General features: G+C 45.5%; 1 protein-coding gene across 2 annotated transcripts in view; it reads right to left on the bottom strand.

Annotated features, from left to right (window-relative positions):
• Nucleotides 1-2815: 2815 nt before the first annotated feature.
• The window catches only part of BEND4 (BEN domain containing 4), a 39755-nt gene continuing 18574 nt past the window's right edge, over nt 2816-23996 (bottom strand). Inside the window, exons 3-5 of one of the 2 annotated variants that reach the window (XM_059672346.1) lie at nt 19436-19527; nt 11716-11956; nt 2816-8211 (exon numbers count right to left, since the gene is read on the bottom strand). In XM_059672346.1, the coding sequence (XP_059528329.1) occupies nt 7994-8211; nt 11716-11956; nt 19436-19527 (551 nt within the window). In that variant the 3' untranslated portion in view covers nt 2816-7993. The remainder of the gene's footprint in view (nt 8212-11715; nt 11957-19435; nt 19528-23996) is intronic. The other variant, XM_059672352.1, reaches the window with a different exon arrangement.

Genomic DNA, 23996 nt, shown 5'->3' with positions numbered 1-23996 from the left:
TTTTTTTAAATACATTTCTATTGATATTTTTACAGAGAGGAAGGGAGAGGGATAGAGAGTTAGAAACATCAATGAGAGAGAAACATAGACCAACTGCCTCCTGCACACTCCCCACTGGGTATGTGCCCGCAACCAAGGTACATGCCCCTGACCAGAACCGAACCTGGGACCCTTGAGTCCACAGGCTGGTGCTCTATCCACTGAGCCAAACCGGTTAGGGCTTAAATTGTTTTCTTAGTTACTTATTGCTGGTGTCTAGAAATACAATTGATTTTTATATATTGATCTTGTATCCTACAGAATTTGTTCCTAATACTTTTTTGATCTATAGCTTTACCTTGTGCAACCTACCATAAAACATCCAAAATCCCAAGTCATTTAAGCCTTTTACAGTTTTAGAATAAAATAATTTTAATTGTGGTCCCAATTCAAACTCAGATTATTTGGACTAAATTCTTGCTCTTCCATTCAAAACTATGGGCTAAAACATTGCATCTTCTAGTGCAAAAATAAAACATCTTTATATTTTCCCTAAAATGAAACAATGTGTGTTTTTAAAAAAATATATATTTTATTGATTTTTTTACAGAGAGGAAGGGAGAGGAATAGAGAGTTAGGAACATCGATGAGAGAGAAACATTGATCAGCTGCTTCCTGCACACCCCCTACTGGGGATGTGCCTGCAACCAAGGTACACGCCCTTGACTGGAATCGAATCTGGGTCCCTTCAGTCTGCAGGCCGATGCTCTATCCACTGAACGAAACCCGTTAGGGCTGAAACAATGTGTTTTATCTTAGTGTTCACTTAGTCTGATTTATGAAACAATACTTCAATGCTGTTCTACAGTAGTTGATATGTCAGATTTGTATTTTATGCAATAACTCAAAGTGAGAAGACACAATCATGCCACTTTAGCCATAGCTACGTGGCTTTTGCACTCAGATCACTATTTAAAAACCATAAGCATCCTAGCTGGAGTGGCTCAGTTGGTTGAGCATTGCCCTGTGCACCAAAAGGTTGCTAGTTCAACTCCCAAACTTAAACACAGCCATACCCGGGTTGTGGGTTTGATCCCTGGTCGGGTAGTGTTCGGAAGGCAACAGATCCAGGTTTCTCTCTCATATCAATGTTTTTTTTCTCTCTCCCCCTTTCCTCTAAGCATGTCCTTGGGTGAGGATTAAAAATAAAGTAAATTAATTAATTAATTAAATAAAAGCCATATATAATCAGCATCTGTTCATTGTTCAAGATCATGAGTAGCAGCTGCAGGGTTTTTGCTCCCTCCTGATAGAAAGATACTGTGAGTAGGTAAGATGTGTTTGAGGTATGAATGTACAAAATACTGGAAGGAAATCTTGGATTCCGTTTCACTCCTAGATAGATCATCAGTGGTTGTCCCTTCCATTCACTGGATAACATGGAATTTTTTGGATGATTTTTGGTCAGTTCCCTGACATCACTGAGAGCTTTTACTTGGGTATTAAGTATTTAACATTTTCTTGGCATTTAGAGATAAGGAAAAAGCCTTAGCATCAGGGAGAAAAACGTTCTCTTTTCAAAAAAACCCATAAAAGTGACTTCAAAGAATTGAAGAAAGATACAAAAAAGCAAGTTAAAACAGTTAACAGAGACTTGACATTTATTGTGCAATTTTATCTCCAACAGAACATGTGGCATTCTAGAGGTATATGAGGTAATAAAATCAATACTTCAATTAGAACACCTGAAATAACTGGCTCTAGTAACAAATGTTTCTTATAATTAAAAATATTAAATGCTTAAAAAACTCTTATTACATTTTAATTTCCTAAAAGAAATGCGCCTAACACTTAAAAAACAACTTACTCTTCTATATAAATTGTTCACAAAAAAATCTTGCTATTCTATATTACACTATGCATTTATAGTTTTATTAACTTGTCCCTAGTGGGCGTTAACTCTACACAGTACAATCAAATAGAAGTGATTCGCAGAGAATCAACCAAGACTCCAACAATAAAAATATCAGGATCAATGGATTTGTCACAGTTTCTCCACAAGTGTTCATCATAGAAAACAGAGTAAAGGCAAGTTGGCCCCAGTGTCTGGCTGCTACATGAAATTCCAGAGGAGAGACATAAAGGCAATGCTTAAACGGGGCAGGGGCAGGCCGGGCCAGAGACTTGGAACGTTTCAGGACCCATCTCTGGGTTTGGCATGCCCTGTTTCCAAGAAACACAAGCCACGCCTTTCTGGCCTTGACATGCTCTTGAACTTAAACACAGACAGAGATGTTAAAGCCACAACCACAGGAAAGAATCAACAGGTTACTGTATTTTCCTACAAAATCTTCACAACAGTTTTCACAGTGACATCAAAAATTAAAACCTTCTTTTCCAACCAGACTCATCAGTTCTAAGGCTACAACACATGTGAGAAGCAAATGGAACACTGGCTAACTGATGCCGTTTCTAACATCTAGGAGTTCACCCCCAAAATATCATTTTGCTCAGTTTAAATTTTTGCTTTTATATCCCTGCATTTTTATACTGGGAAAGTATAGAATAAATCTGAACAAATAAAAGATTTAAATGTAGTCACTACTTTTTAAAAAGACTTTTTACTCTTCATCATAGGATCTTAAGTAAGTGAATCCTTATGCAGAAACCTTGGCAGTTCCCAGAGGATATATGGTTATGTGCTCCTACTTAAGTGTCAACAGACTTTAAAAGGTGGTTTTTAAATAATAACACATATCAACTTTCCCTCAATGGCATAAACAAAAGAACAAATCCATTCCAAAGGGTTGGGCTTTGAGAACTTTGACTACGGGGAAAACTGAACTAGGCATTCTGCTTAATGAGCCCAAACTGATCCTTTTATTAGCTGAGCATCCCAGGCAGTGTCCTTATCAATAAAACGGTGATAACAGCAACAGCCTTAGCAAAGCACCTGGCACACAAGAACTCAATGAACATTAGCGATAGTCATTACTGTTGTTGTCAGCGGTTTTGGATGGGCCTCAGTTTTCCAACAAGGCAAAGACCCATGGGGCCACTTGTACTGGTGCAGTTATTCTGAGAATGAACTGGTGTTCGAACAAGTCTCATTAGCAGATGTATTGTCATTGCAAGCTGGGGAAGTGTGATTCAGTGAAAATCTAGCCCTTATATTACCAGCTATGGATGGGTACGAGAAAAATTAAACTGGTCACTTTTACCACAAATATTGGTAATTTAGAGGTTTCAATAGCCAAACTGATCAAGCTAGTCATTGGATGAGCAAAGTCCTTCCTTTCAATATCTTTTACAAATGAATATACAGTGGAGGGTAAAAATGGTCTCTCACTTGCAAATATATGTTACAACTTTAAATTTTACATATGAGGAAGCAAATATGGATGGGTTATTATTTTTGCACTCCACGTTGTCTGGTATCAATTCCTCATTCTCCTCTAAAAAACAACACAAACAGAAGAGCCAGTGCCACTGGCTGACAGTGCAAGAGGGCCATCAGCTGGGTGACATTTTCCTAATTATTCCAAGCAAAGTGGTTATTTTTATCCAGTACTTATACCACTGCAAGAAGCATGTTTACAAAAATATATCATAATGATACACACTGCTGTTTAGACACATTTACATTAGAATTCTGACTCAAGCATTCCGTTTGACATGTTTTGCCAGGCAGTTTTGGTTAAGTGTTGCCACATTAAACAGACATCAGCCAGACTTGCACCATATGTGCAAAATCATTTTCTATTACATTTCTAAAAATTTGTATCTGAGCTGTCAAATATCACACAGCTCTGTACTGTGAAATGACACAGTACTGAATGAGAAGTTATACATTTAAATATTTTCTAAAAACAAAGTTACCTAAGAATGAGATTTTTTTAAATGATTAAGATCTAAGAAAAAACTAAGGAGGTAGTCAGTGGGTATTAGGTTCAAGTTCTGGAGCATAGAATAAATGACAGAACCTAAATAAAGGCTAGGTTATGTTTGCTTTTCTGAAACTAGTGCACATTTCATCTTATTTGATGCTTCATCCATATTCTGACAGCAACAGAAGGGAGGGAAAGCCATTAAAGGTGGCAAAAAAATGTAGAAATCATGAACAGCAGACTCCCAAGCTTGGAGTACTGTCCAGATTTGGGGAAAGCATCTGACATTTACTGGACTGAAGAAACCATTCTACTGATATTGGACACATGGAGTAGTTAGATCAAATATATTGTAATAATTAAACCTCCCTCTAATCCTAATGAAGGTATCTCTAAGGTCAACGTTTTTATGACTTGGGAAGGGCTAAGCAAGACCCAGACTATACAAGCATCCACATCTACAGCTGTGAAGCAGCTCCATATACCTCTGATCCCCCTACCGAAGCAGGTGACGGCAATCTTCTGCAGATGCTCTACTATTATCCTCTATGTCCCTAGCGACCCCTATGAAACACCGATGGTGACAATAACCTAAACGCTGTGGTGCACATGAGGAACAAGAGAGTGATGCCAGGGTTCGAGGGCTGGATGAAATATTTTCAGGCAGAAAGGGATGGTGCGAACTTTAATGTTTAGCGTTTATCTCCAAAGCACTTGGCACTGAGGTTAACTGTTAAAATTCTGAACAGTGCGCCTTCCAAGAGAGTGAGAAATGTGACTTCAGCAACTCCGCATAGACTACAGTTCCCACAAGGTCCTGGCCCACGTCCTCCAATCCAGACACTGAACTATTGTCCCGAGCCCAGTGGGACTACAGGTCACTGCGAAAGCAGGTACGCTTTGTGACAGGTTTTAATTTGGAAAAACTCGGGACACATCAAGACGCTGCCACTGTTGGAAGGTACGGGCACTTCCGACAGCTGGGTGATGGCCCACACTCGGCCACTGACAAAAACATCACGTTCGTCGTCGGTGTCAGGCCAGACCTGCAGGCCCCCCTCTCGCCAATGCAGTGGAGCCCAGCTGCACCGGAGCTGTGTTAACTCGATCTGTTTTATACTCATGCTCCACCGACTCAAGAAAGATTCTAAAAGCCGAGTCTACGTTTCTTGTCATGAGAACAATTTGTCCAATTCCAGACAAAGATGCAGAAAGTTAAATCAAGAAAACAGGCAACATCTCCAGGCTTCCAAAGAGATCAATGGGAAGGCTGAGAGCAGGGACAGCGAGCTTTTACCCGTCCTACATAGCGGCCATGCTGACCCTGCAGAAAAGTAGGTGAGCCATCTCTGCAAGCCCTGATTTAAAAATCAGGTGCCCACGCAGGCAACCACCATGAACCAGCTACGACATTAGCCTTAAAGGGGAAGCCTCGAGGATGGCATGGGACACGGACCAAGGAGCCAGCAGGATATCTAAGCAGATCCTGTGTCATAGCCCAAGCGTGCTGTAGCCCCTGGGTGGGCTGGGCTAAAGGAAGAGGAATACACGGGCAGTGAGGAACATAACAGAACATCTGACCAGGGGTAGGGGGTAGCAGGTCCTAGTTCCAGGAGAGGCATCAGAACGGGCTGTCTGATGCTCAGTCATCTTTCTGGGCCAACATGAAGTTCCAGCATTTTGCAATCTGAAATATTGGAGAACAGCTGATACAGAAATAATTCACCTGGAAAGGGGATGAGAGGCAAGAGACCAGGTGAGCCTTTGGAGCAAGGATGTGCAACCAGGTGGCTAGGGAGCAGAGCCTTCCCAGGCGCCTTCTTCAGGGAATGTAACGGGAGTGGGGCCAGCACTTCGTTATCAGCACGCTGGCACATAAGGCCATGGAGAGTGCAGACATGCTCTCAGCATCGCCATCGGCGAAGACCAGCACAGTACAGGTGAGCACACACCAGGTGATGCTGAGAGGTGAAGCTGTGTGCAGTTCTCAAGATTACAGAAAAATGGCAAGAGCTGATAGCTTTTAAAAGCAGTGGGCAGCCCTAGAAGGTTTGGCTCAGTGGATAGAGCGTCAGCCTGCGGACTGCAGGGCCCCAGGATGTGATTCCAGTCAAAGGCACATGCCTTGGTTGCCGGTTCCCTGGCCCTGGTGGGGGTGCATGCAGGAGGCAACCAATAGATGTGCCTCTCTCACATCGATGTTTCTCTCTGTCTCTCCCTCTCCCTTCCACTCTCTCTAAAAAATAAAAGCAGTGGTCAAATATTGCTGCTATACAAAAAAAAAGGGGGAGAGGGGACATGTACTCAGCAGTATGGAGAACAAAATCCAATGCAAAAAAGAAAAAGAAAGATGGATTGACAGATGAGGTTATGGTGGTTATTTTTCTTCTGGCCAAGATTTCATGTCACCAAAGAATCTTACAAAATATTGATTTCCTAGACCTTTAAAACTCTTCAAGAAGTACCTTTTTCTTTGTGTAGCCCAATATTAGTCGCATGGTTCCCATAAACAACATCCCATTTGCCCATATCATTTCTTAAAAACAAACAAACAAAAAAAAAACCTCTCAAAATTTTAGGTAACTTTTCCAATATAGGATCAAAATATTAGTTCTCCCCCCACAACTTTACAGGTCTGACAAATGACCAACTCTATACACATTAAACTTTTCAGTGGCTGAAACTATTTAAAAAGCTAAAGGCAGACCTATTTCTAGGCCTTTGCAATTTAGTTGATGCAAATTATTGAACATAAAGGAATATTATTTTACTTTAACAAAAAATGGGAAAAATAACTACTTTATAAATGGATGCTCCTAAACTTTAAATGAATTTCCAAAATCTCTATAGGCCCGTCTGTAGATGACATTAACAGCCTTCAACAATGCTGTCCACTCAGCCCTTTGCTTACAAAGGATGTGGCATCGGCATCAGTCTGAGGTCCAAACCCGAGGACCTCAGAACTGGTCCTAGCCTCTCTGCAGCATTTGGGTAAGAAACGGCTCCAGACACTATGATTTCACACGTGAGACTCAACCAATCAGCTCAGGGGAACTTTGGGGGAAGCAGGCACTCACAGTTGGGAAGAAACAATTTTCATCAGTGACAACGAGAAACAGAAGTTTTATGCAAATTCTGAAGATCAACTGAGCACAGAAAGACCCTCAAGTTTCAGAGAAATTAGACAAGCCCATTGCATAGTTGTCAGAATGGCCTTGAAGCTGTGTGTACGCAACTCCAGAACATCTGGTCAACTCAGTCAATACCATCAGTCACACCACTTGTTTGGTCTTCAGTGCACCAAACAACTGGCTGAAATTCTCATTGTTTAACCCGCCACTTTGGCACTGTGTCAACAGAGCCTGACTTTAGGTTACTAGAACCTACAAAATCAAGCATTTAACAATGGTTGGGATCTTTGGATGTTTCTTGACTGACATAATGAAAACTATTACTCTCTGTAAACTCCAGAGATCACCTAGTGCCTTCCTGATCAACATGGTAGGACTTTTTTGGTAAAAATAATCGAGAAAAATAGCTGACTTTCAACTAATCACTGTCTAGAGATGGCTGCTGTTCTCTGGTTCCTATTTAATAATAGGCTCTGTCAATGGAGACACAGCATATTATGTCACCTATCTGATGTTTTTGCTGAGAAGCATGAATTCAAGTCTTTGGAAAACATAAAAATGACTTATTTGAATTAAAGAGAATGCTTGTTCCATAGTAACCCATGTCTCTACCTTCCCTCATGGGCAGGAACACAGCCCAATCTTCTACGGGGACCAGCTCTGCGCAGGAAGCAGAACTTACATGAAGATTTCAGACAGGTGACCAGGAGTTTGTCTCCACCCCCTCATCCTCACCATGTAATCTTTTAAAATCAATGGTAGCTTTTACTTTTTATAATATAGTATTCTGAAAATCTGTGGTAGGCTGCACAGACTTTGCCAACAACCCTAAAATGGATTTCGATCTGGGAACTCTGGCAGAAGGTCAAGAGAGTTAAGACTGAGGCTGTGCATTCTGACAGATGCCATGCTGTGGGCTCTACAGTGATGGAGACAGGATAGTCACAATGGCGACTCTGGAGAGGACCGCCTGCTGCAATGGGAAGGTTTTGTCCACTAATCCCCGGACCCATCCTGGGAATTCTTACTGAAGACTTCATCCTGGGAGGCCTGGTGATCGATCCCTTCATAAAACGAGCCACCATTGTGCAGGAAAGTCCCCACTGCGCGCCCCTGCCGGGCGTGACCCACAGCATCGCTGAACACTTTGTTTATCTGCTCCTCCGAGGGCATCCACCAGTCGGGGTTGGAGGTACAGTGCATCCTAATGAATTCTGTGGGAATATACACAATAGAGAGAGAGAAACAGCTGGTTTTTGCAGAAGATGGTAGAAGAGGCTGCTTATACATTAACAGAAGCTCTTGAGAAAAGCTTTATGAGAACTCCAATGCAATGCCATGATGATGTCACTCATTAAACCATAAGTTTCCTACTCATGCGCAAGAGTAAAGTCCCGTAAGCAAGAGGGTGATCCTTCTAAGGAACATTTGCTATTGAAATTGAAAATAAACTCGATTTGTAAGACATGGTAGGCACCACGCCTGGTAAAAGTTAGTGAGTCACATTTTCAAAATCCCTGTTGTTACTGCCTCACATGTTTAGGATGTTAACTATCTCCAGAAGTAGAGCAAATTGTTCACATGGTATTCTTCAGTCAGCTACTAATTTGTAGATTAAGTGCAATAAAATCACAAAATCTCAAGGAGTGAGAAATGGCCTTAGTTTCTAGAAGAGCTTTGCACATTCTTAAAATGTTATAGGTTATACTGGTTTCTCTAATTGCCTATATATGCACTGACAAATATTTTTAAAATGAGGTTTCCTCTGAATACTCAATTTCACCACAAAGCAATTAGCATGCCTGGAAGAGTAAATACATAAAAAACAGCTAAGCCCCCAATGAGACCAACGTGGCCTCCTGTAGCAGAGCCCAAATGAACCCCTTCTGTTTCCTCAGGGGGTGAGGGCTCCTCATCATTCCTACATCGCCATTTCAATGGGACCGTTGTAAAACGCTTTGGACATTCTGGGAAAGTTGTAAGTCCGCCTGCGTTTTTTGCCCAGCTGACTGGAAGTTCAGGATGCCTGCCTGCTGTTTACACATCGTTTCCTTTCTAGCAATGCTCCCTCGGCGGGGCGACAGTTCTTACTGTCCAACTGGACTGGTCTGAAATTGCTTTGTGAAATCCACACTCTATCTGCCCTGGGGAGAAGCTAACGCCTTGAGTTCCTGGACCAGCGAACTCCCTCACCCTGAACTATGCCCAGTGGACTCCTGCTGAGAAGGCGGAGGTCAGGGGTGGGTGGGTGGGTGGGTGGGTCCACCCAGGTTGCTGGCTTGGCACACCCTTTGATTCTACCTAAGGTGAGATACTCACTTGCCTCCCTCAGTCCCAGCCCTGGACGCCTTCCTTGGGGAAAGCATTCTGTTAATTCAGCTCCTCACTCCGCAACTGCTGGGAGCCTAACGGCCTATCCTGGGGTGCGAGCCTGGGAAACACTGAAGGGCAATTCTAAAGTCCAGGTCATGACAGTGCTGGGCAGAGAAAGGAGGTATTCTGGGACCTCAAGGACTCAAATATCTGCACCTTATTATCTCACCACTGTCCTCCAATCATCTCCAGCCGGACTACTTATTGGCGCCAGAAGCCGGGACTGTTTCCTATTCCTCCTCTGTCCTCCTCAAGTCCCTTCTGTATTCAGTGAGCATTTGACAACTGTTTAAATAACTCCCCTATCTGTTCAGATCCCCCTCTCACATGAACCCAAGGAAGTGAGAGACTCAAAGCATCAGCGAGAGGAAAGAGAGGCTAACGGATGAGGACGCGCTGCTGTGACGCTCCCCCCATCTACCGCTGTGACAGGACTGTCCCTGAAACGGACAGACTATTAAAAGCTAAAGGTAGGGCTCATTCTGTGACACAGATGGGATGCATTTGGGAGCAGGTTGATTCTATTCCCCGAGCTCCCTGCTTTCCATCACTGAAAGTGGCCCTGGTCTGAGGCTTCCTTGGCCACTGTAATCCTGTTCACCACCCCCGGGAGTCACCAGGCCCGAAGCTTTAGGGAGGGAATCCCATCTAGGTCACAGGAGGGCCCTAGGATTGCAGCTTCTGGGACAGACATATAAATGCTCTAACCAGCTGCCCTGGGCAGACAACTACCATTCCGTGCCCACACATTCTCCAGTGGAGGCCTGTGGGTCATGTCCTCACGCGGGCACGGGCTGGAGCAGGCAGCGCTGCTCAGACAGCCTCCCCGGCGTTAGTGTCGCAGTGGGTGTGGCAGCATCCTCAGGGCACGGGCACTGGTGCTTTGGGACGGATGCTAATCCCTGTTTCACATACTTGCTAGTTAACATGTAAAATGTTTAATAAGGATTTCTTCAAAGGGACACCACTTGAGGCCCCTTATTCTGAGTCCCTTAGCCCCAGGGCAGCTTCCGTAGCACACAGAGCCTACATTCAGGGGAGTCCCAGGCCTGCCCCTGCCTCTGGTCCTCTTGGCGAGGATCCCATCAGCTCTGATGATGTTGGAAAATACAGGACATCATGGGCAGTTGGCTCAGAAAGACCCTGAACATTTCCATCGTACCCACTCTGAGCAAGTGGAATTTCCAGAATGGCCAACAGGGGATGCTCTGGAGCACCTGTGCCTGGTTAATATGGGAGTATTCATGCCCGTGGTATTGGGAAGGGCCATGAGGGCCATGGGCATTAGGATCACCCGGAAGGTCCTGAGGCACAGCAATGCGGCCTCCCCATACCCGCCCCAGACCAGTTGAATCAGACGCTCAGGACGGGCGTGGGGAACTCGGCTGCTAACAAATACTACACAGGCGTTTAGCACACTAACAGTCCCTGTGGGCACCCAGCAGGATAACCGAGGTGATAACCGAGGCCTGGTCAGCGCTCAGGTTTGCCCCCGTGGCTTCCTTGTCAGGATACATTTGATCCATGTCCAGGGTAAGTCACTGTTAAATCTTTCCAACCGATAAACTTACTACTGACCTATCCAGGTGAACACTGAGCTTTTCAATATGACATTTTTCAGGTGTGAACGGTGTATTTGTTGGCTCTATAATGTTCCTAGTTGTCTAATGTCTGTCTGTTTATTTGAACCTGCTGCAAGAATGGTGTATCTCTTAATTCTTCCTCCTCAACCCCTGCCTGGCTTACCAAGTATGGATCAGATGCAAAGTAACCAGTTATGAATACGGATGAAGCAGTGCCTTCATTTTTAATACAGGAACTTTTTTGAAACTAATAGAATAAAGTTTGATAGGGCCAAGTAATACTTTAGGCACTGAGGAAAATGAATTCTACATAAATTTAAGGAGTTTGGGGGCATGTATTCTTGAGAGGGCAGCTAGATGGGGAGGGGGTGGGCCACAGGCTGCAAATGAAAACGGGCTCTACCTACCACCTGACTAATTAACACAAACCACTCCACGTCTCCCCTTCCTCTGTGCCTGGCCCAAGGCTCCAGTGTGGCCGGAAAGGGCCTCCTCTGGCAGCAGAGCAAGTTGGAACTCAGAGCGTGAAACATGAGGTGCTATGCAATGCTACGGGCCGTTCAGGGAGAACACCAAGGCTAACGCAAACAAGGAGCTTTTAAAGAGAACTTGTCGATACCCAGTAGATGGGCCACAGGAAGCCTATGAGGTCTCAGTGGGGAAAAAACCAAAGAAACGGGAAGGGCTACACTTGCACGCGAGCCACAGCCAATGCGGTGAAATGAGATCACAGATGGGACGCTGAGCGGAAGGATGCAGTACCTCGGAGGCATGTTACTTTAACTGGATCCAGAGGGCGTCTTTCGGGACCCGTCTCTCCTGACTGCACTGACCTTTTCCTTTTCCCAAGGCCGCATGAGTACTTAAGCTCATCGGTCGTGAAAACAAATCTGATGAGGTATCGCAGGAGCCGCCGCCCATCTTTCTTTGAAGAATTCACAGCCTCGTCCCACTGTTTGCTCGTTATGTAGACAGGATAGTTGTTCAACAGCTGCTTGCTTCCCTGGAAGAGCGAAATATTTTCTCATTACCCACTTAGCCAGCCAGCCAGACGCCGAGGCCATCTCCATTTCAAAGGCAAACGTGCTTTCTCACCAAGTGGCTGTGGGCTGACAATGAACCAGGCATTGAAGAGCACACGTGATTGCTCACACTCAGAACGGGCACTTTTCAAATTACATTTGCATTTTCTATAACAAGAGCCAATGAGGTATAATGAACACCTTTGAAAGAGGAGCTATTTATAACTTGCATTTTAACAGGTAGGTTAAAATGTGTCAAGATCCAATGACAGGGAACACTATTTAAAAAGAACCCGTAACTTTCCTTTTCAATCCATTAAAATATGCAGAAATGGCTTTGAAGAGTGTGATCAAATAGGCCCCTTCCTCCTGGGGTTGGCAGTGACGTACTTTTGGAAATGATGCTGGGGGTCTATTTTCATGAGGTATCACTTGTGCTTATGCACCTAACACCTGATAGCCACTGATGACATTATAGCGGAAACAACATTAAAAAGTAAATTTAAAAAAGGGGGAATTGTGGAAACTGAAAAAAAAATTAATAATAGTACAAAACAGGTGGTTTTTTTTTTTCAAATTATAGCTTTTGCAAACGCCACTATGTCAATTCAAAATTTTTCATACTTTTCACCTTCGTAATTTATGTCTGCTATAAAATTCCCAAGCTAAATAGCTGCAGTGGGACTAATTATGGGAATTTCTGTAACATTTATAAGCCATGTTTAGTCAACTGCTCCCACACAACCATTACTTTAGTTCTGGCTGTCCATAAAATTCTACAGTCCAGGACAATTAATTAACCCATGATCTCAGTTTTAATGTACTCCTTCCCCAGTAATTAAGGTGTACCAAATAACGAAGGGAAAACGCATTCCGTTTTACAGCTCTGCAAATTTACTACAGGTTATAAATTTGACAATGTTTGGGTCTATTAGGGTTTTATTTCAAAAAGTGTTCTGTGCAGTTAAGTGCTGAGAAGGGCAAACGGCACAGACACCAACAGGAAGGGGACGACCAGACTTGGCTATGAAACTGTCACTGAATTATACACTCATCTCCAAAGCATTCATCCTTTCGTGAATGAGCAGTAGTGTGACTCAGTTTCCTTTTTAAGGGAGGATGTTGCACATGGTTTGTATTTGAATTTAAAGTCACCTTGTTCTTTTTTGGTTAATCCTCACCCAAGGATATTTTTCTACTAGAGGCCTGGTGCATGAAATTCATCCGGGGGGGTTGGGGGTGGGGAGAGGGGAAGGAGGTCCCCTCAGCCCAGCCTGCACCCTCTCCAATCCAGGACTCCTCGGGGGATGTCTGACTGCTGTTTAGGCCCGATCCTCAGGCCGTTGGACATCCCTCTCACAATCCGGGACTGCTGGTTTCTAACTGCTCACCTGCCTGTGAAGGGACAGAACGGAACTTGAAAGAACTAAGCAGAACTAAGCAGAAATGCACCCTCCTCCCTCTTCAAGGACGAAGCAGGGACATACTCTTCTCCCTCTCCTCTATCTTGTCTTGCAAGGCTGGGCCCTCAGCCCAAGCCCCCCCCTCCCCCCCCCCCCCGAGAGTGACCACAAGAATGCTGGTATTGTACTAACTCTCCGAACCACCCGCCTGAGTGGGCCAATGAAGCTCCAGAAATGTAGCTACGGTCCTAATAAGGCTACAGTGGAGGACGGCTCCAACCTTCAGAATGTGATGGTCACTTCCTGACCCTTATGCTGTAAAACCCTGACCAATCTCTGTAACTCATGTCACCCCTAAAGCCCACCCCAAATAGCTAGCCCTATATAACCTTTGTTCTCCTGGGACACTCTCTCTCGCCTCACCGCTGCGCCGGATAGAGGCTGGGAGCCAATTCTAGAATTGATCAATAAAGACTCGTTGCTTTTGCATCGGAGGAGGCTCCCTGGTGGTGGATTATTGGGGACCCCGAGCTCTGGGCATAACACCTGCCTGCCTGATCATCCCTACTGGCCCCCCTGCCAGCCTGATCACCCCTAACCGCCTCTGCCTGCCAACCTGGTCACCCCCAACTGCCCCCCCTGCCAACCTGGTCGCCCCCACCTACCCCACTCCCCCCGCCGGCCTGATCACCCCCAACTGCCCCCACTGCTGGCCTGGTTGCCCCCAACTGCATCCTCGCCCCCCCGGCTTGGTCGCCCTTCATGGCTTCCCCCTGATGGCCTGGTCACCCCCAAAAGTGCCCCCTGCTGGCCTGGTCACCCCTCACTGCCCCGCTCTGCCGGCCTGGTCATCCTTCACTGCCCTCCCCTGCTGGCCTGGTCACCCCACACAGCCTGCTGCTCAGTCGTTTGGTCGTCACTCACTAACTCCCCTGCCGGCCTTGTCGCCAGCCTGTTCGGTCGTCCATTTGGTTGCCATGGCCCCCGGCTCTTTATATATATAGATTGCTTTTAGATAGTTGAAGGGGGCAGGCATTGACGTAAGAGAGACATCAACTGGTTGCCTCTCGCATGTGCCCTGATTGGGGAGCAGGGAACAGACCTGAAACTCAGCTATGTGCCCTTGACTGAGACTTGAACCCATGGGCCATGTGCTGACGCTCTAGTCACTTAGCAACACTGGCCAGGGTTCCATTTGGGCTTTAATTAAATCTTGGCTCTGCGTCTTACTTGTTGTGTTTCTTGAGCAAGTTACTACTTCAACTTGTTGGATCCAAGTTTCCCTAACCATAAAATGGAAGGAATTAACTAAGTTATCATAGGTTTAAGGTTTAAGATACGAGTATTTGGGAGCATAAATCAACCCTGCTCTGTGTATTACCACAAATGATCAAGTGATGGGCAGGAGCCCAGAGTCCCAAAGGGCACCTCAGCCAAGGCTGCCATCTCATGGGGGACATGATGGAGGTGGAGGAATGACTCGACTCTGTGGCAGTGTAGATGCAGCAGCCAGCAGGAAAGATGCAGAATCAAGGGGGTCAGGCAAGCAATTCAGAGAGCCACGGTCTGGGAGCCCAGGGAGTCCAGATGATTCCCAGGAGAAATGGGTGCCCTTCACAAAGGTAAGGAACAGAGGGTAAGTCCGGGAGGAGACAGAGGCAGGTAGCAAGGAAGAAAATTCCACTGCTTCCCATGCACAGGGAGGGAAGGGTCACAGGGTTCTGATTGGCTGACCCCTCAGCCCGGAGTGCAGCTCACTGGGGCCTGGGGAAGGTGGGACCCAGGGCTCGCTGTCTCAGACCACGAACTGTGTCAAAAGTGTTCCTGTGGAAGAGCCTCCCTAATAACCGTCACCATGTATCGAGCCACGGGTGAGCAGCCCCAGGCTGCCACATGCACCCTGTACCCCTAGCCACAGGCTGAGATGCTGGTGCAAGCACAGTGGTGGGCTCTGGTGCAGGCCCGGCCAGGTGACACGTTCTCTAAACGTAAGCTGTCTTCTGTCCCAGTAAGGATAACAATCCCAGCCTGCAGGTGTGGGGAGGAGTCCACCAATCTCCCCACCAGGAGATAAGCCCACGGGGGCTGGGATGATTATCTGCTTTAGTCTGTGTCTTCTTCCAGGGCCGAGAACAGTGCACGAGAGAGCAGGCGCGATGAACACCTGTGACTGACGATGCAGTGTATGCCACCGCCACCAGCACATGGCAGACACTCAGTAATGCGCTGCAATGCAGGCTTCTTGCCTTGTTTTTAATCCCTGCGGCATTGGGACACTTGAAGAGCTTCTGACTCTAATAAACTGGCGAAGTTAAAGAACTTTAAGGAGACCATCAAAGTCAGAGGGCCAATGAAAAGGACGATGAAGACAGAGGACTCCCACCTTCCTTAAGTGAAAACCAGCTTCTCAGGTACGGTCCCTGTAAGCACCTGTCAGCCTGGGAAAAGGAGACCGTGCAACTGGTTTTAAACCTTGTGGTCATTCAACACTGCACAAGTTTTAAAAGGGCTTTCCCTTGGGTGTGTGAGCTCATCCTACAAGCTAGGATTCCCACAGCTGTTTCCCAAGGTCTCCTAAGCCAAAAGGCAGAGCTGGGAACCCAGCCCCCGATTTCAGAGTTCATCTCTCGGGCCAGAGTTGAGTCTATTTCAAGACGGGCGGTACTTGAGATTAGGGAGCGACAATACGGGGAAGGAGCTTTCTCAAATCCTTACAAAATATACTCAGATACCTTTCCGTGAAATGTAGCACTCATAAAATATAGAAATAGCATCCGGAGGCAGTTTTTTTAAGGAAGAAAAGAAAGTAATCTACAGCTTAAAACAACTCAGAATGCTCTGTGTTGTGGATGAGATTTACCGTACATGGTTAATAGAAATAAAATGTAGTAAATAATACCAATGAGAAAATGCTCATATGTCTGACATGACAATAAAAATAATATAGTAGTAATGATGATGGGTCAAGTTTAATAGTCCTATGCAGAGGAAATGTAGGCATTTCCCCTACTTTTATGTTTTCATAGAATTCTGATCGCATACTCTCCTCAACTCGCCACCAACAGCTTATTAAAGTCTGACCTACTGTTGAGACAACTTTGAAAAAAACCAAGCTGAACAGTGAGTGCTCTATGTCTTCATAGACTCAACCAAATGGAAGACTCAGGTGGACGCTGACTTTTCAGTAAGTGCAGAATTCATCTTATAAACAATGTCCTGGCGAGCAGAGAGGGTCTGGCAATTAGGGAAAGCTTCTTGGAGAAAGCGAGCTTTTCAGATGTGCTTTCTGTATAATAGAAATGTTAGGCTAGGAAACCGTGGGCCCTGTCCTAAGGAGAAATCCAGTATGTAACATTCATTTTGTATCCACACTTTAGAAAAGTAAGTTCGGTGTGGAAAATGGAGAAGACAGAATCTACTGTCACAGCCCAGGTGAAAGTGATGAGCGTGAACCAGAGACAAGATGAGAGACTATTCAACATGGCTGTCAAACACGTGGATGCCAGGAATGAGGACGAGGAGAGTCAGTGATGCCTCAGAAATTTCTGCCTGGGGTTGGTGCCTTGTTAAATTTTTAAAAATATATTTTTCTCGATTTCAGAGAGGAAGGGAGAGGGAGAGAGAAATAGAAATATCAATAATGAGAGAGAATCACTGATCCGCTGCCTCCTGCATGTCCCCTACTGGGGATCGAGGCTGCGAACTGGTCATGTGCCCTGACTGTGACTTTCTACTTCACAGGTCGACCCTTAATCACTGAGCCACACTGGCCAGGAAGTGCTGCTTTTCTTGTAGATAAAACAGGAGTCCAGATGGGCATTCAAAGGTGTCTTGAGTTCGGGGTGCATGGCATTCCACTGCTGGTCAGGCTCTGGACCCCCTGGTCCAGAGTTGAGCCCTGGAGACTGGTGGTTTGGAGCTGGATTAGGGACTCTTTAACCTACAGGAGGCTGATGTTCAGAGAGAGAGTGAGAGAACATGACTGACCAGGAAAGGGCGTGGAGAGCAAGAGAATGATGCAGACCCGGCTGCATGGCTCAGTGGTTGAGCGTCGACCTATGAACCAGGAGGTCACAGTTTGATTCCCTGTCAGGGCACAGGCCTGGGTTGTGGGCTTGATCCCCAGTGTGGGGCGTGCAGGAGGCAGCTAATCAATGATTCTTTCCCATAACTGATATTTTTTCTTCTCTTTCTCTCTCTCCCCCCATCTCTGAAATTAATAAAAAATATATTAAAAAAAGAAAGTAAAAGTAAAATTTTTTAAAAAAAGAGAGAACAATGCAAGATGAAACTCCAGCGAACACCAGATGGAAAAGGCTGGGAACCAGAAGAATGTCCTGGCATGAAGGCCGCAGAGATCATGGAGGGGGTGGAGTTCTGAGGCTTCTTACAGGGCATTCTGACACACAGTGGAGCTGGAGACAGATTCCAGGTGGTGGGAGAGCAAGTGGAAATTCAGAGGGTGGAGATGACGAACAGAGACCCACCTTTTGAACGTTTAATCACTTTTAGAAAATGAGGTCACCATTTGGCAAGTGCTTTCAAGGGCAGGCACTAGGGAGGCTAATGGGGATGAGATCGGGGCTAGGCTTCGAGGAGGGAGATGTGCTGCGGTGCAGAATGAAGGTGCTGCCAGAGGATTCTTTGGGTGATGGAAGGAGAAAGAAAAGATAATAATTGGTGGAGAGAAGGAGGAAGAAAAGGAAGGCTTATTTTTCAGGGTGGGAAGACTTGAGTGTGTTTGATACTCAGGAGAAGGACCCAGAAACAAGAGAGAAATCAGTGCACAAGACAAAGCATAAAGGCTAGCACCACGTCTTAGAAGGCGGCGGCAGAGCTGGGTAAACTAGACGTGGACCAGGCGGCACTGGCAAGGGCACTGCCCTCGAGGGGGGTGTGGGGTGTGCACGAAGGCTGATGGAAGTGTGGCAGAAGTCAGTATACGGAATTCAACTGGGGTATCTGACTATCTTGCTGAATTCGAGAGGGGGTGTGGTGGGACCAAGGATAGGCTGTGGCTGCCGCAAAGGACCAGGCCTTTGAAAGCCCTCCTCCAAAGTTCAGGGGAAGGGAGTGTCTCGGGTCACAGGCACTGAGTCTCAGTCTGCACGAGATGACGCCACCCTTTTCATCCCGTCTCTCACAGCGCGGGGCGCTGGACCACCGTGTGGCCTTGTATTTCTTCAGCAGAGGCACAGGGGTCGGGTGGGAACAGGTGTGCGGCAGGATCTACTAAATGGTAAGCACAGGGATAGCACTTTCATAGTATTTAACTGGACGCGGGGAATGCCAATGGATGTATGACCACGAGATGACAGAGTGGGTCAACGACGTACTGTTACTAACTTGGACAACTCGCCCTGCCAAATGGAAAAACTGAGCTACTGCAACCTACTGTTATCAATCCTAGACACTGGTAACCCCCGTAAGGTACAGTGCAGTGGCTTCTCCCACTGGATTTAGGTTCTGAGGTCCCTAAGATGAAAATCACACTCCCAGAAAACTGAGCCTTAGATCCTGTACCAATGTACTGGTTTAACAGGTACAGCCATTACCATCAAAACAGACCGCTTCTCCTACACGATGAAGGGATCGTGGTTTCTTCCACTGAGGTCCAGAGGAACAAAATGCTCACGTTCAGGGGCCCTAATGTTCGGGAAATATCTATCTAAACACTGGAGAACCTCAGCGTGGGTGACGTCTCACAGAAAGAGGCGTTCTGGGACCCTGGCTCTGCCTGAGGAATGACAGGTGGGGACTCCCATCTCCGGCCCCCTGTGCCAAAAGAATGGTGGAAAAACTTCCCACATTATTTAAACGGCTATTTCTCTCTTATTGCCCCCAGAGTACAGATGGACTCTTTGGGAGTTAAATACATGCATCGTCTTTTGCCACAGGCTGCATCCTCACAGGTGGTAGATGCCTAAGCCTCAGCGAGTCAGAAATGTATTTTGTTAGCCAACCTGTTCTGGGATATGTGGGTAAGCCATCAAGACGCTTCATTTTAAGGAAATTCCCAATGGAACAACATTTACCTTATTACAAAGGGAGACCTACCTCGGAGGGCTGCTCGACTGGCTGTGGGATCATGAGTTGGTTGTGATGCTGTAGCACCGTCTTCAAGTAATCTAGAACAGTCTGGCAGGGCACTGGTGGGAGAAATTGCAACAATTATACATTAGCTATCCTGCCACAAGGAAACAAAACACTTTTAAGGTCTAAAAAGACTTTTGACGTAAACTTGTAAAAAAAAAACCACCTGTCTAAAGCAGCGGTTCTCAACGTGAGGGTCGTGACCCCTTTGGCGGTCAAACGACCCTTTCACAGGGGTTGCCTAAGACCATCCTGCATATCAGATATTTACATTACAATTCATAACAGTAGCAACAAAAATAATTTTATGGTTGGGTCACAACATGAGGAACTGTATTTAAAGGGCCAGAAAGTTTCTTGGGATATATTCCTAGAAGTGGGATCACTGGGTCAAATGAGAGTTCCATTTTTAACTTTTTGAGGAAACTCCATACTGTCTTCCATAGTGGCTGCACCAGTCTGCATTCCCACCAGCAGTGCATGAGTGTTCCCTTTTCTCCGCATCCTCTCCAGCACAAACACCAATCAGAAAGGATATATGCATCCCTATGTTCATAGCAGCAGCACAATTTACCATAGCTAAGATCTGGAAACAGCCTAAGTGCCCATCAGCAGATGAATGGATTAGAAAACTGTGGTACATCTACACGATGGAATACTACACTGCTGTAAAAAAGAAGGAATTCTTACCATTTGCAACAGCATGGATGGAACTGGAGAGCATTATGCTAAGTGAAATAAGCCAGTCAGTGAAAGAAAAATACCACATGATCTCACTCATTTATGGATAATTAAGACCATTATAAACTGATGAACAAAAATAGATACAGAGGCAGAGCAGCATCGAACAGACTGTCAAACTACAGCGGGAAGGCTGGGGAGGGTTGGGGGGAGGTAAGAGATCAACCGAAGGACTTGTATGCATGCATATAAGCATAACCAATGGACACAAGACACTGTGGGGAGGGGGGAGGGGAGGCCGGGGGAATGTCAAGGGGGAAAAAAAAGGAGACATATGTAATACTCTTTGTAATACTTTAAGCAATAAAACAATTTTTTTTTAAAAAAAAAATAAAGGGCCAGAAGGTTGAGAACCACTGGTCTAAAAGGAAATAGAATCTTCTTGCATTTGACATGTAGTTATTTCCTTTTGTGAATACAGAACAGATGCTAAGGTTTGGGGGGAATTTTTAGGCTCAGCACAATTCCCTGAAAACTTTCCAGTCAAAATTAATCTAAGATGAATTTAAGGAACGTCTCACTGAAGGAACATGATTTGTCTTCTTTCACTCAAGTTGTAACAGTTGTACCCAATGATGCTCTTTAAAATTAAAATACTGGAAGCTAATACTCTACTACTTTTTAATCAATAACATAACACCCATTTTTTAATGACAGATTTATACCTAGTTCTTCAGAGAGCAGGACTGCCATGCGATTTAGTCCTGTTTCCAACCGGAATTACACCTGCCACACAGTTCCCATTAGGTTTCCTAGTCTCTCTCCTCTCAAGAAACTCAACTGACCTGGCCCGATTCAGATTTGGTTATTGTGTAGTTCATTAACTGCTCATTATTTTTTTGAGGCTTAGTCTTATAGAATCACTGAGTAATTACAATAAAACTGACCAGACAGCAATCCAACATAGAGCCTGGCATTTTTTGTAGCATTGCATAAGCAATTCCTACATCTTAAGATTTATCTCAGAAGCCTTTCAGGAGTACTAAGTAATTGTTTTTAACGGCCTTGGTAGCTCAGGTAATAGCCTAATTTATACGAATTATTGCCACTATGTCTTAGCTGGGTGTTTTCTTAAGATGGTTTTGTCACATTAAAGAAAATAAGAAATATTTAACCTAAGCCCCAATTTTAAAGTACCACTACTGGGCTTTCTTTACTTTTTCTCACCACTTTTTTTTTTTTTAAAGAAAGCAAACAGAAATGATCATCTTTATCCACTGCTAACAGCTTTGGGATTTTTAGGCAATATAACATTGACATTACAAATCAAAAACCCCATCAACACCCTTTGAAGAATTTGAATGACAGGAAGTAGGAGTGGGTTAGGAAATTTTTCTTCTTGCCGAAAAATTATTTTCTTAAATAACCGTCTTTATAGGCTGCTGCCTTACAGTCCTGTGTCACAGGCCACTCTCGAATCATCATTTAAATATATTCTTCAAAAGTCAACAAAAAGAAGGCGTACCTGGCCCAGTCTGAAGTAGGACTTTCCTTAAACCAAAGTTTAATAAGACCAGTCAAGTACCCACAATGTCACCTGCCTATTCAAAGTCTAATCCACTTAACGGATTCCATAGCGAGTGAGAACCAATCGCTCGCAATGGGCATTAATTACGGGAGAAAAAGCAGCAGCCTGGAGAAGCTGATGGAGGCAGAACACAGGTTTGTGTCCGAGTTCTGGATTTCACTGACTGGGAGCCTCCTTTGGGATCCACTTGACTCACTGGGTTGAAGTCTGCTCTGCACAGGCCGAGCGGGAGGACCCCAGGAGCAGCACTCTGTCCTCAGCGTTTGTGGTTGGAATCGAACGCAACTGGACAGATGTCACTGCTTCGCCAAGTAACACGGACAAGGTACTGGACTTAGTTTGAAAGTTTCAGTAAAATTTGTCAATACTGATGAATGGATTAGGATTTGAATGGAAACTTCTTTTGATCCCTTACTCATATTTGAAATCCTGCCATTTGAACAATAGGATGGATCCTGTGAGTATCATGCCACGCAAAATAAGGCTGACAGAAAAGGACAAGAACCACATGATTTCACTCACATGTGGAATAAAAACAGAAAGCAACAAACCAACAAATGCATGAACACGGACCACAGTGTGGTGCTCCCAGAGGCAGAGAGGGCTGGGGGGAGGCTGAAGAGGGTAAGAAGAGAGTCAAATATATGGTTCTAGCAGGAGACTAGACTTTGGGTGGTGAGCACATGACGCAATAAACAGATGATGTATCACAGAAGTGTACACTCAAAGCTCATATAATCTTATTAATCAATGTTGCCCTAATACATCTAATAAAATAAAATAAATTCTGATTATTCAGTATGACTTCCACCTTGTTAAAGTAATTATGTGTCTAGAGAAAGAGACTGGAAAGAAATAAGCCAAAGTGTTAATAATTAGTAATTAACCATGATTATATTTTAGTAGCAGGATTCGTGTAGTTATTACATTCATCCTTTATCGCGCTTGCAAACATCAGTTTTAAACAATTTCTACAGTGGGCATGTATTAGAAGAATCTGAAAGTTGTTTGAGGATGTCTCCATTCCTTGGCTCTGTTACCCTCAGTGCTGATCATGGGCCCTGGAAGGGCTCGGAGGTCGACTCTCCCATTCTGTACACCCCAAATGCTAGTATTTGGGCAGCAGTGCGAAGAGCTGTGAGCAAGGTCAGCTGCTTCAGACATGTTGCACTTAAGGGGCTCCCCTTAGGCGAGTGGGTCCTGTCGGTTGGTGCCTGGCAGGAGGCTGAAGGCCAGGAAGATAAGGCTCAGATTCAGCCAGCTGCTAAAAGCCGGAAATAACCACTGCCCGCCCCGGAGCGGCCCCGCCCCTTTGCCCCCCAAGGCAAACTCCCAGCCCCGGTCCTCAGGAGGCAGGGCCTCAAGACCCTCTCCCCAGGGCCCCTGCCCTCACGGATCTGGGACATCACCCCCGATTGAGGGCTCTTGGGAGAGTTGCCTAGATTTACACAGGGAAGCTATAAAACCAAGTGAAATGTTTTCTGTGGAAAAAAATAAAATAAACCAGTCAGCCTGGAAAGTGGAGGTAGTTGTGTCTCTTAAAGCAGAGAGGAAAGGGGGAAGAACCATCCTGACCCACAGCTACCCCATGCTGCCTGCCCGGGGCACACAGGGCACTGAGCAGGAACGGTGGGAAACCCGCGGTCCTCTTGCCCTTTTGTTCTGTTACCGACAGCTCTGCGGACACACTGGGTTTTGTGAGTGAGGACGAGGGGCCCTCACGGATGGGGGGTGAGGGGCCAGGGCTTCCCGTGTGGTTTTGTGCAGCCCCAGCCTGACCCTGTTCCTTTGGCCTCTAAGGAGAGAGAGGTCAGGGCTTACGGCAGCCGAAAGATCACAGAATTCCCAAGGAGCTGATGGATGCTCCAGAGGCCTTCACATCTAATTGTCTCCTGGTGCACGTGACGAATCCTAAGCGAGTCATGGCTGATGGAGAAGCCACCCTCCCCCCTCCCCCAGCCCCATCGGGCAGGGCTCACTCACTCACGCGTTCTGACAGAGTCAGGTCCATCTAGAACAGGGGTCCTCAAACTTTTTAAACAGGGGGCCAGTTCACTGTCCCTCAGACCGTTGGACGGCCGGACTATAGTTTAAAAAAAAAAACTATGAACAAATTCCTATGCACACTGCACATATCTTATTTTGAAGTAAAAAAACAAAACGGGAACAAATAGAATATTTGTATTTGCATGTGGCCCGCGGGCCATAGTTTGAGGACCCCTGATCTAGAAAGTTGAATAAAAAAATAAATGAGGA

This window comes from Myotis daubentonii, chromosome 1 (assembly GCF_963259705.1).
Source record: "Myotis daubentonii chromosome 1, mMyoDau2.1, whole genome shotgun sequence".
NCBI classification, from domain to species: domain Eukaryota; kingdom Metazoa; phylum Chordata; class Mammalia; order Chiroptera; family Vespertilionidae; genus Myotis; species Myotis daubentonii.
This window is presented reverse-complemented; position numbering and strand designations above follow the sequence as displayed.